The 13,761-nt window shown below is 36.0% G+C and overlaps 2 protein-coding genes across 2 annotated transcripts; one reads left to right on the top strand and one right to left on the bottom strand.

Annotated features, from left to right (window-relative positions):
* Positions 1-1,686: 1,686 nt before the first annotated feature.
* On the top strand, positions 1,687-5,369 carry LOC130807731 (probable pre-mRNA-splicing factor ATP-dependent RNA helicase DEAH4). The gene is made up of 2 exons (XM_057673053.1): positions 1,687-4,729; positions 4,816-5,369. Exon 1 carries the CDS (start codon positions 1,733-1,735, stop codon positions 3,839-3,841), a length of 2,109 nt encoding a protein of 702 aa, XP_057529036.1. The 5' UTR covers positions 1,687-1,732; the 3' UTR covers positions 3,842-4,729; positions 4,816-5,369.
* Positions 5,370-5,516: 147 nt separating this feature from the next.
* Positions 5,517-10,199, bottom strand: LOC130807730 (uncharacterized). Its single transcript, XM_057673052.1, has 4 exons — positions 9,717-10,199; positions 7,800-8,075; positions 7,493-7,630; positions 5,517-7,364 (listed from the first exon to the last, which is right to left on the bottom strand). Exons 1-4 carry the CDS (start codon positions 10,053-10,055, stop codon positions 5,790-5,792), a joined length of 2,328 nt encoding a protein of 775 aa, XP_057529035.1. The 5' UTR covers positions 10,056-10,199; the 3' UTR covers positions 5,517-5,789.
* Between the last annotated feature and the right edge of the window lie 3,562 nt (positions 10,200-13,761).

Genomic DNA, 13,761 nt, shown 5'->3' with positions numbered 1-13,761 from the left:
TATCATCTCCTCCTTATGACGTTCATTTGGAGGAGATGGACTTGTCATACCCCGGTGACGTTGCGAGGACCTCACAGGCTGGGCCATCCCAACCATCAAAATACTAGTCTCCTCCCCTACCAGAGCGACACACGAACGCCTCTTATTACCGTAGGAGGCGTAGGAGACCAAATTAGTTGGATAGGGTAGATGAGGGTGATGATCGTTATCTTTAGGTTTTTGTGTATTTTGATTTTTGATTGACTATGTATATACATGTTTATTTAGTTGTATATTTCAAACATTTGTATATATTTAGAAGCATTAACAATATCAACAATAATTCAATTCAACAATAGCAATAAAGAATTAATCTAATTTATAGAAAATTACCTTAACTTAGGATGATAAATTGGTGAATATGAATAAATGAATTGAGTTATAAGGTTTTGGTATTTATAGAAGATTGAACTGGTCAAAAAAGTCAAAGAACCTAACTGCGAACAGAGGAAAAACTGTTCGCAATTACTAACTATGAATAGGGCTTAACCTTTTTTGACCATTTTTTTGACTTTTTTGACCAGTTCTTCTGTTCGCAATTAGTAACTGCGAACAGCACCAGACCCCGGGATTGAAAATTAGACACTTATTTTTAAAAATAAGTTGAATTGTCACTTATTTGGTGCTTTATTTTAATAAATTAGCTTATTCATCTCGTTTTTTCTATTTTATTCACAAACATATAGGAGTGTTATTGAAACAAGTTTACATTATATATTGTACTTGAAGATTTTATGTGCTTTACTAAATTGTGTATTTCATGTGATTTTGGCCTTCGGGTTAATATTTTAACAATCATGTATAATTGACTAAGCACATTTATCAATATTGTATTATTTTTAATTGTTTGTAATTAAAAATTATAATAAGTTGATATTAAAAATTTTTGTACAACGATGAATAAAATAAGATAACATTATAGAAGTAGTTTATAAATTAAAAATACTATATGGCTCAAGAAATTGTATGATGAACCTTAATACACCACACTTTTCACGTGAATATTTCAATGTCACTAACATATTCGTATTTGTAGTTTTAAGTTTTATAAGTCTACTTTCCATTATTGACCACAATTTCTCCGAGTTTCCTCTCATTACTTGCCCCTCAAGAAATTGGCATATAACATATTGCATAAAAATAAAAATTTTCTAGGACCATTTGAATTATTTAGATAATATTAAAGGAGAATTTAAATAAGTGGATGATAATATAAAAGATAATTAATGAGACATTTTTATAAAAATTTATAGTAAAGTAAAAAAGATAAATTAAAAATTATAGCAAATTCTATCAATAAAAAATGAAAATCAAGCAAAATCTAATAATATATGAAAGTAGGAGTGTATAAATTTTAGACTAAATTGTCAAAAATAAATCAACTTTTGTTCGTCCATTAAAAATAAAACTAACTATTAATTATTTTATTTATATTTAGTATTATGAAAATAAATTTAAGTATCGATTATTCTTATTTGCTTGAGCATCCACAAAGAAGCTTTGAATATAGTTATAAATGATAATTGATTTATTTTAGTAAATATATTTAATAGATAAATTTATTTAAAAATAAAGTAAAAATAAATTTATTTTCAATAAATCAATTTTTTTATTACACTTTCTAGGTATAAGAAAAATAAACAAACATCTGTTTAAATAGTAGTTATTTCCCCTAGCTTCGTCTTCATCATCAATGGCAAAGCTTCCCATTCTTCAATTCGAAGAAAAAATCATTGAAACCGTACAAAACAATATTGTAACAGTGTTAATTGGAGAAACGGGTTCAGGGAAAAGTACTCAGCTTTCCCAAATCCTCTACCGCCATGGCTACGCAAAATCCGGCACAATTTGCGTCACACAACCTCGTCGTGTCGCCGCAGTTTCTGTCGCACGACGCGTTGCTCAAGAAATGGGTGTTCGACTTGGGGAGGAAGTGGGTTACGCTATTCGATTTGAAGATCGAACTTCATCGGAAACCCTAATTAAATACTTAACTGATGGTGTTCTTCTTCGTGAAAGTTTATCAGATCCAGAACTTCGGTCATATTCAGTAATTATCCTCGACGAAGCTCATGAACGAAGTTTGAATATGGATATTTTAATGGGTCTTTTAAAAAGATTGATAAGTATTCGAAAAGATTCAAATTTTAGGGTTTTAGTTACTTCTGCTACTCTTGAAGGTGAGAAAGTTTCTGGGTTTTTTAACGGGTGTGCTTTATTAAAAGTTCCTGGTAAATTGTATCCTGTTGAAATAATTTACAATGATGATGATAGTAAAAAGAATTATATTGAAGCTGCATTGAAGAAAGCAATTGAAATTCATGTAAAGGAGCCAGACGGAGATATTTTGATCTTTATGACCGGTCAGGAAGATATAGAAAAGCTTGTTAAAAAGCTCGAAGATCGAGTTCGGAATTTGGAAGAAGGTTCTGTAATGGATGCTGTGGTTTATCCTCTTCATGGGTCATTGCCTCCTGAGTTACAGGTGCGTGTGTTTAGCCCTCCACCCCCAAATTGTAGGAGATTTATTGTTGCAACTAATATTGCTGAAACTTCTTTGACTGTTGATGGTGTTGTGTATGTTATTGATTGTGGGTATGTTAAACAAAAACAATATAATCCTGCAACTGGAATGTATTCTTTAGATGTTGTAAAGATTAGTAGAGTGCAGGCTAATCAACGAGCAGGGCGTGCTGGAAGGACACGCCCTGGAAAATGTTATAGGCTGTATCCATCATTAGTCTATAATGATGAGTTTTTAGAGGCCGCGGTTCCTGAGATATTGAGAACCTCACTTGCAGGGAGTGTTCTGTATTTGAAATCATTGGACCTACCGGGAATTGATATTCTTAAGTTTGATTTCTTGGACCCGCCTAGTTATGGATCTTTAGGTGATGCACTTAGGCAGTTGTATCTCATTGATGCTATAGACGAGAATGGGGCAATAACTAGTGTTGGGCGTATTATGTCTGAGGTTCCTTTGGAACCTTCCTTGTCAAGGACTCTTATTGCAGCTAATGAGAACGGATCTTTGTCACAAGCTTTAACAATTGTGGCAATGTTGTCTGCTGAAACTAATTTGCTTCCGAGTTTTGCTAGAGGGTCTGAGAAGAAAAGGAAGCATACTCCCTTGAGGCTTCCTGATGGGGATGGTTTGGGTGATCATATACAACTGTTGCAGATTTATGAATCATGGAGTGAAACGGGTTTTGATTTTGAGTGGTGTAGAGAGCATGGGTTGCAGATACGAGGGATGTCATTTGTCAAGGATGTTCGAGGGCAGTTGTGTCATATAATGCAGAAGGTGGCCAATTGTTCAATGGAAGTTCGTGGGAGTCATGCTTCTCGAGAGAGGAAAATGGGTTACAAAAACTTGAGGAAGGCACTGTGTGTTGGCTATGCTAATCAGCTTGCTGAAAGAATGATTCGCCATAATGGTTATCGAACACTTGGCTTAAAATCTCAGTTAGTTCAGGTACATCCGTCCTCTGTGTTGCAACCTGATGATGATGGAATGTTTCCCAGTTATGTAGTGTACCATGAGTTGATTACAACATCTAGTCCATTTATGCGGAATGTATGTGCTGTAGATATGCAATGGATATCTCCCGTCTTTAAGAAGCTTGAAAATCTTGATATCAATAAACTTAGTGGGGGCTTTAGTGATTCTGAGAATGACGTTCAAGGGGAGGTTCAAGATGAGATTAAGAAGGAAGTTAAGGTTGTCGAGACTTCTGCTGACCGTGATAGTAAAATCCAGGCGGCTCGAGAGCGTTTTCTTTCTCGTAAAGGGAAGAAGTAGCTTTAAGGTGACACCTATATTTTCCCATGCATTTTTCATGAAGTAGATGAAATCTAATCATAATTTACTTATGTAATAGCTTGTGTTTTGTTGATTTTAGATATTTATCGATGCATTATAACCATACTCATACATTTCTAAGGTTAAGTTCCTTTCTTTTTGCCTATTGATTATAGATCTATATAGTTCAGGTTGAGGAGATATCATGCTTGGAATTCGATGTCTGAATTATATGAAAAGAAGAGATGTCAGATGTATTTTGTTTTTTATAAATCAATGGGAATGTTTTATAATTTTGGTGAACTTATTGTGTCTTTTTGTGTATAGGGAGTTGCATTAGGTCTTCAACTTGAGAAGGTTATGGGTTCTCATTGTGTAGTACTTACGACCCGTTTAGTAGTCATATTGAATGGTAGGAATGTTAATTGAAAATTTGGTGTAATATTAGTGGGAAAATCTTTTGACAAGTTTAATTGTCATGTTTGTTCTACTTCAATCGTCTCAAGTATTTCACAAAATACATTCTAATGCCTTACCATTTAAAAAATTTGTTTTTAGGTTGTAACAGAAAGTTGTGAACGCAAAATTTCCTTTTTATGTTCAAAGAATCATTACAGTGGAACTTGGTAAATTCCATATAAATTTACACTACCGTAAGTTTTTCATAGTAACATGCTATTAAGTCCATTTGGATCTCTATATCTTTCATCGTTTGGTTATAATCTCTATTCTACAGAAGTACATCTGTATTAAGACCTGCTTGTCAAACTCTTGAGCATCTTAGCTTATCGCCTTATTCATTCAACTGATGATGAAAGCTCAATACTTGTGCGTGTTCATCTCTTTAAGTTAAAAGCTCCAAACCGATGACTGCTTCTAATATGCAGAGTTTGTGTCCTCGAATACTTGTGTTGTTTTATGTTACTGCTTGTTTTTTCTTGTCCCCACATCTTATTTTTACATTTCATTTGCAGTCATAGTTGCTATCATCTTTGCCCTTTGCAATTCCGGAAACATTACTGAACTTTGCTCCATTGGAAATGTCGCCACTGGTGTTGACATTCTAGCATACTTTGGTCTTGCTACTGAAAGTGGTGCATGCTTTGAAGTATGAAATTGAATGTATGCTAGAATGTAGAGAAGAATTTGAATGCATCGGTTCCGAAAACATGACTTGATGCCATAATGCATACAAACTGCACTCAAAATCTGGTTTGAGAATCCCCTTGAAAAAGGATAAATGGTGTGACTCAAGAACATGGAGGAGTTTCCTTGGGGTGGTTTGGCAAATCTGGTGGAACCGAAGCTTTTGTAAATGCGAATGCCCTTGTTATGAAATTGCGAGGGATAAAAAAGAGAGATGTGCTAATCGTTAGTGTTAGGGAAGATGTTGTTGATGATAATAGCTGTCAGTCTTCCAAATGTAAATAATAGGCTAGATTTTTGTTCAGTTTCAAAAATTCGACGAGTTCTATGTGTATAAGCATTGCGTACATTTTGCTGGAGATGATGGATTTTTCCTTTCAGATTACTAATCTTTTTGGTGTAAAAATATAGCAATCGACATCATCATAGCTTGTCCTGCTCGTCGCTATGCTGATTCACTAGCTAGCAGCAATTGTGTTGATAGTTTTTTAAATGGGGCGTTGAGGTCTCGACAGTATATCAACCATTGTTATTAGGAATGATGATAGGGTTTTTATGATTAAATCAATTAGCTAAATGTTTTAATATTCACTGTCACCTGTTCGAACTGACTCTATATGATGAAAACTACCAATACAAGCAATGAAGTCGATCCTACTTCTAATGATCGATTTTGCCGCTTGTTCGTGTACAAATTTATGATCTTTCTTTACAAGGCGTGCCCGCGTGCCTTTTGAAAAAAGTTATCAATGCATAAGAATGAAGCCATTTACTTAGAAACTTTTCTACATGAACTTAACCATTAGTTCTCACATTCTCGATTGAATATAGCTTGGAGAGTCGTCTTTCCAAAAAGGGCTTCTCTAGTCACAATTTTTATTCCTCTCACCCACAACTTGGCCACCTCTATTCCACCATCACAGGCAAAGTGCACCTCCTTGTCCTTAGTGGTCAATATGTGGAACAGCCCCGTCTGCTTGTCGCTGTATACCTTTGGTCGGTTTCCCAGGAAATTCAGGCTAGGACCCACTTCAGCATCCCGACAAACCACATTTCTCTTCCCCGACTTACCCCAGTGCAACACTCCATTAGATCGAAACATCTTTAGTTTTTTCCAGTGTGGAGCTCCTTTGCCTTCCTTAGTGTGTTTCTTCACACGCATGCCACATAAAACTAGAATCCGTGCCAGCTCATCAAGAATCACGCGCTCAGCTTCATTTCCGACACCATTTTTCCTTGCTAGTGAAAGGGCTGTTTCATGTTTTTCATTCTTGATCTCACATTTTGCACCCCGAGAGATCAGAAACTGGCACATGCTTCCATAGCCTTCCTTGGCAGCTAACATCAATGGAGTGTACCCATCACCATCAACTGCATTGACATCATATCCCATGCTTGTTAACCTTCGAACTGAAGCTAAGTCTGCTTGTTTAGCTGCACAATGCAAAGCATAAGAACTAGGGGGTCCTTGAGATCCATTTTTTAGTGCAAAATCCAACATTATCTTCTCGAACACTTCTCGGTTACTGCTTTTTTCTGACAAGTTAAAAGCTGTTTCTCCACATTTGTTGCTAATTAATACATCGGCTCCAGAGTAGACAAGCAAGCGAAAAGCTTCATCTTGACCACTTGCTGCGGCTACCATTGCTGCTGTGAACCCTCTTTCATCTCGTTCATTTAAAGCGACTCCTGGTTGTTTCACAAGGATTTTCAACGCTTGAATATCATTGGACCGAACCACAAAAAGGACTGAAGAAAATACAGCAGAGTTGCTCGACTTGACCACTTTTCCAGACTTAATTACATCAAGAATTATCTGCTGGAAACCTAATGTCCACATTGTCGAACCTGCTATGGAGCTCACAGATTCATCAGCCACATTCACGAGACCAAAATCAGCACCTGCTGAGGCTAGGGCCTTGAGACACTCCTTGTGTTTGTATCGAGTGCATATCATTATTGCTGTCTCTCCGTCACTGGTTTTTGAGTTGATATTGCAACCACCAGTTATGAGCCGCCAAATAATTTCCACTTCCCCAAGCCTTGCAGCCAAATGTATAGGACGAATTTCAACATTCTTGCTCGTTTTTAGAGGAAATTCAACATTTGCTCCACAACTCAACAGCACATCAAGCGCTTGTGCATTGTTGCAAATGATGGCATGGTAGACAAGGGTCCTTCCTAAGTGAGGTGTGTTAGGGGAGAGATGCTCAAGGAGCATGCGCAAGATGCTACCAGTTTCTTCAAAGTACTCAACAGCACACCAAGCAATATTATATGGTTCAGCTAGCCCAGCACCTACTCTGCACTCTTCTCCTATGGCAGAATCCCACGACCATGCACCTATCCTGACTTTTATGTCCGTCTGGACACCCTCCTGTACAGCAAAATGTTTTTATTGACATTGAAACTAGAAAGTAAAAATACTGGAAACAGGACAAATGGCTTGGATGACAGAAGTCTGGGCATCAATTATTGTAAGTGTGTTATTGTCAGGACACTCACTTTTAGCAGCATTTCAACAACAAAAGTCTGTCTGCTAACTATGGCTGCAACAATCGCATTGCAGTCAACATTCATGTGTAGATATGGCTTCGATGACAGAAGCAGCATGCGATCCATAGCATTAGCATTCACCCCACACTAAATTCATAGAAAATATATTAGTGAAGCAAACAATTAATTGAGTAGAAATAATATAATCAGTCCATGCTGCCTCTTTGGAAGTTTCACGTCAATATTGGCAACACAGAGGTCAACTAAAGAAATTTTGTCAGAGTTCCAATGTACTGATAAGCCTTGGAGCACTTACCTTAAGCAACACTTGAATTACATCCAGAAAGCCTCTGCAGCAAGCTGTAACAAGGGCATGAACAGCAGCTTGTGGGCTGATGATATTAGTTCCCATGAGTAGTTCTGCATGCCTCGGCCGCCCTACATAGCTTGCCTCCAATAGTGCCTCCTCACATGCTGGCTGACATACCTCAGATTTCAATAAAACTTCAAGAATCTCAATATGACCGCATCTTACCGCTGCCGTCATTGCATGACCTCGAAACAACTTCTTGTTTACATCTGTCCCAAAACTCTGTCATATGCCCACAATATAGAGAAAGTATTTACATTTATTTGCTGTGATTGTTTTAATCAAAATTAAGTTACTATCACGCAGTGTTTTTCAAGTTTTAATGTCGTCTGGTTAACCTCCAAGTTCCTTTTTTCTTGTACTATTAAAGAACCCGCTGATTTACGTGTGTAATAAACCTCAGTCCACATGGGGCAAACATTCCATAAAGACAGATCAGTCATATCACACTCATAGATGCTAGTTTGAGCAACTAGTACTTGTTTATCTTGAAAATTTTGGTTTAGTGAATTCAGTGAGAAATGGTCAACATTTCAACCTACATTACAAAACTAATCTACTTAAAGTACTAATCAGTACAAACTCTAGATTCTAAAGTAACGTTTTGTAGTAATAACATCATATATAATAATCCTAAAATGATGTCATATAAATCCAAAGGGCTAACACATGGCATTCCATTATAAAAATGTTAATCAAACAAGAAAATGGTGCCAGTCCACATGGTTAAAAATTTTTATGTCCACTTTCTCACACATTCTCTTTCTTGTAACAGAGCATATACTACTTCTATGTTAAGGAGTAATTAAAGATAAGTTTATCACTTTCAACCAAAATCATAACTTAATTTAAGAAATGCAAGATCCAGATCCAATCACAGAGCATATACTACTTCTGTGAAGAGGGAAACTCCTAATCTAACCACCTCAACAATAATTTACAGCTCTGTTCTATTTAACAACATTGATTGGCGCATAATAGGTGATAAATCTCCAATTAAAACTATTTAAAATAATATAATTTTTGTTTATAAACATAATAATCCTCGATGGCTCGATCCTCAATGCTACAAAGTTCATTCAATAATTTAGTGAACAATTCACTTATGTGCTATGTCTACTAACTCAATTCTCCAAATTTTACTGTAAGAGATGGGATTGAGGGGTGGTTTATAATCCATCTCCCAAAATGAGAATTTCATTCTATTATTAGTAAATTGGTAAATAAAATTTTACTCGAACAACAATATTTTAGATAGCAGAACATAAATAGCCCCACTAATTAAACTATTTGTGGTAAAAATGGAGCTCTGATTGAATAACAGAAAACCAGTCAAAAGTAACCAAAATTTGACAAAAATAAAAATTTGTTCTAAATTTAATGAACTCAACCTAAAAAATCATCTTTAACAGTCCAAAAACACATTTTATCCATTATTTAGACAAAAAAAGTACACCAAACTTTTGAACTTTTCACTTTAGTCTTTTCTCAAAAATCCAGATAACATACAAAGTAAAAAGAACATTTATCATCAACATCATCAAACGAAACAAAAAAAGATTCATTTATAATATTTGTTAATATATGAATGGAAACTTTGAGTAAGATAATTTTTGTGAAGGAAACATTGAAAATCGAAAATTTAAGAAAATAGATTTCCACGAAAAGAATCACAAATAATAACATTAAACCACAAACACATAACAAAAAATATTTATATCATTATCTGCCTTAACAGTCTAAAAACACTACATTTATCCATTACTAGCAATCCATAAAAATTAGACAGTAAATTAACTAAAGAGGCAAAAAAAGAAAGAAAACACAAACGACACAATTGACAACAACAAAACAATGTAATACCAGTAATTTTCTGACGAGAATGAGATTTCCAAAGTGGGAAGCGAGGAACAAGGCCGTAACGTCAGTCGGAAACTCTTCAAACTCAGAAACAACTTGGTGAGCCGACTCACCATTAGGAACGAGTTCAGTTTTTGGAGACCTCAAATTGACAGTGCCAACAAAATCAACGTCAACAAACGGATCAGAAAGTAGATCACCAGCAAGTTTCGAATCACCGGAGAAAACCGCGTCAATTAGTTTCTGAGACGCGGCCTCTACTTCGCTAGAAGTCACCGCAAAAACCTGCTTCCCGGCGTGAAACTTGCCGGAGGAATTGTTGTATACTCGAACTCCGTGCATAGTAGTAATACCTTCGCCGAATAACAATGGAGTCCGTAAATTACAAGTTTACCCCTCCCTTTCTCACTCACTCCTGTGTCTGGATGAAAAGTCTGCGAGTAAAAGTTGTTGTGGAGCATGAAAGTGAGAGACCACTTTTTAGCCGTTACACACTTGATATACTATGATTTTAATGATAAGATTATAGGAGTATATTGATTTTAATTTGTAAGCGGAAAATATACGAGAATCATATAAAAAAGTAAAAATATATAAGAGAAAATTACTTAAAACTACCTTTTCTATACACTACTTTGCAAAAAACTACCTTTTATAATTTTTTTTGCAAAAAACTACCTTTTATAATAGTTTTTTTTGCGAAAGACTACCACTTAACGTTTTTTAAGGGATTGACCGTTTATTTAAACGGTTGACCATCACGTGACTTGCACGTGATATTTTGAGGCTTATAAACCCTTCTTCTTCACTGATTTCTTCAAACCCTAAGTCTTCGAAAACCCAAACTCCTTCTTCTTCATCTTCATTTCTCCCTTCTTTCTTTCTCCTTGATTTGGAATAATTAATTCAGTGAAGCAAGCCAATTTTTTTTTGGAATTAATTTGGAATGTCTTCTTCTTCTTCTAGCGAAAATTCGAGATCTGAGAATTGTCGTTGTGGAGTTCCCTTTGCAAGAAGGGTTTCTTGGACCAAGGAAAATCCCGGAAGAAGGTTTAAGAGTTGCGTTTTTTATGATCCTGATACAAATTGGAGGGGATGCAAAAAGTTTGAATGGGTTGATCAACCTGAAATGGCTGTTTGGCAAAGAGAAGTGACGAACAAGCTTTTGGAGGAGAAGCGACAATTGGCAATGGAAATCAAGATCTTGACTTCAAGGGTTTGTTGCTTGGAACATGAAAAGGAACTAGCAATTTCAGATATATCAAGGATTAAGAAGAAATCGATGAATCAGTGTGCAAGCTTTGCGTTAGGGTTTTTCGTTTGTTTTTTGTTAGTGTTTGTTGTACTTATCAAGATTAGTATTTGAATTTTAGGACCTTAATCACAACAATTGTAACAATGTTCTAGGAATTTTATTTGTAACATGAGAATGTTGAATCAATGAATCAAGGATTTATCTTTTCCACTACTTTTCTTTGCAGGTACCGTGTCTGATTTGTTTGGTGTGTATGAGCTGGTATGTTAGCTGTTAATGGTTTGTCTGCTGTGTATCATGATGGTTGTGTTGTTCATGAATTTGTGGCTCTTGTTTTGGTGGTATGTTTGCTGGTATTGTGTTCAAGATTGATGATCATTTGCTTTGGTTTGGTGGTATGTTAGCTGGTATCTTGAATACTGATGCACACAGCAATTGATGCATTATATGAGCTGGTATGTTAGCTGGTATTTTGTTTTTGTTTGGATTTGCAGGTTTTGATGCACATAGCAATTGCTGCACATTGTTGATGCACATACATCAATTCATGCACAATATTGATGCACATACAGCAATTGATGCACATTATTGATGCACATTATTCATGCACAATATTGATGCACTAAAACATTGAACATTGAATTGATTTGCTGCACTTAAACACTTGAATTGCTGCACTAAAACACTAAAACACTTGTTGGATGTGTTGCTTGGAATTTGTTCATCTTGTTTTGGTGGTATGTTTGCTGGTATGTTGTTCAAGACAATGCAACTTGCTGCATTGATTCTTGATTCATTGTCATTACTTGAACACTGATGTATGAAATCAGTTCAGTCTTGAATGTATGAACACTGATACTTGAACATGCATCCATTTTGTTCAATATTCATACATCTTGAGTTCAGCAGTTAATTCATACAATATTCATACATATTGAACATGCATCCATTGAACATTAATTCATACAATATTGAACAAAGGGAAAAGACTACCAATATTCAGCAGTTAATTACAAAGGGAAAAAAGGAAACAACAAAACCCATTCAACTCAGAAACTAAGAAATACAAAGGATCATTACTCAAAAATCTAATTCACGATAGTACATTCTTGAGTTCATTTGATACACTAATACGTTTCTTACATTAAGTAGACAAATTACATTCAACACATACTTTTGGAACTCTATACTTGACTTTGTTCATCCATTACATATGTAGTACTTGCATTTGTTGCACTTGTCATAAGTTGATCACTACTGGAGACATGCATGTCACTTGGTGTGGACAATTGAGTACAAGATGCTCCCGTTTTAGGCCGTCCACCTTTTGACCTCATCTTTGTTGACTGTGGTTTGGTTGGATTCTTGCATCTGTTTTTGTAGTGACCTAACTCACCACAATTACCACATCTCCGTTGCTTATATTCTCGAACAGCAGTTGCAGGCTTCTTACCTCCTTTAACTTCATCAGTTTCCTTTTTTCTTTTCCTTAATTTAGGCCTTCCAGGCATCTTTCGAAACGGTGGAGGAAGAGGTTGGGCTAATGTAGTTGTCGGCCACATTTCGCGTCCAGGCATTGCATAAAACTTAGGACCATACGTCTTGGCATACGTTTCTACAAGATACGCCTCATGGACAAATTCACTAGCATCTAATTTTCTAATAAGAATACAAGTCATGGCATGTTTGCAAGGGATCCCAATAAGATTCCAACTTCCACAAAGGCATGTCTTGTTGGTCAAGTTTACAACGTAACTTTTTTCATCATCATCCACCTCAAACTCAGACACATCTACTGGGATTACCCTCAAACCATATATTTCTTTTGAATTTTTTTCAATCATTTTGGTGACAGCTGGCATCAACACACCTTTAAATTTACCCAACCCTTCTCGTTTGGCTGCACTCCTTTGCATCACATATCTCCTAATCCACTCCATAAGAGAAATAATTGGCTTCCCTCTAGCTTCTAATAAGACGTTGTTGAATGACTCACAAATATTATTCAACAACATGCCAGACTTACTCCTACTACAAAAGGCATGCCTAGACCAATGTTTTGCGGGAATAGCAGATAAATATGCATGTGCCTCAACAGAAATATTCTTTATTGCAATCATTTCCTTATCAAAATGAAACTGTGCACGAAGATTTTACACAAATTAGTACAACATAACAGTCAAATATGGTATTCTACACATGATTCCGTACCTTGTTGTAAGATCTTGCTGCTCTCCAAAAGTGTTGTTTGTACAACTCTCCGGGAAACTTGACCTTGAAATTAGCCCAAATATGCCTACAACAAAACCTAATTTCAGCTTCAGGAACTACTGAATTCAAAGCTTCAATCAAACCCTGCAATGCCCATGAAGGTACAACATTAGTATTAGGTTTATTACATTAGTCACATATGAAACAAGGCTTGTGTTAACATAACGTTCATACCTTTTGCCTATCGCTCATGAAGGTAAAATCTTCACATCCAGCTCGTGCACAACTACTCGATGGACTAACCGACTTCAGGTCTTCTACAAGGAGATTTAGAAACCAAGTCCAGGTTTCTACATTTTCGGTTTCTACCACAGCCCATGCAACAGGGAAGATGTTATTGTTCCCATCCTTACCTACAGCAGTAAGTAAAACCCCAGGGAATTCTCCCTTCAAATGTGCCCCATCCACACCTATAATAGGCCTACATCCAGCAACAAAACCCTCTTTACATGCTGGCAAACATATATACATCCTTTGAAACAAGGGTGGAGGTGTTTCTATTCCAATGCATTTCACGATTGC

The sequence above is a fragment of the Amaranthus tricolor genome, chromosome 3 (genome assembly GCF_026212465.1).
Source record: "Amaranthus tricolor cultivar Red isolate AtriRed21 chromosome 3, ASM2621246v1, whole genome shotgun sequence".
Lineage (NCBI taxonomy): Eukaryota > Viridiplantae > Streptophyta > Magnoliopsida > Caryophyllales > Amaranthaceae > Amaranthus > Amaranthus tricolor.
The sequence above is the reverse complement of the archived record's forward strand: the minus strand, read 5'-3'. Positions and strand labels throughout refer to the sequence as shown.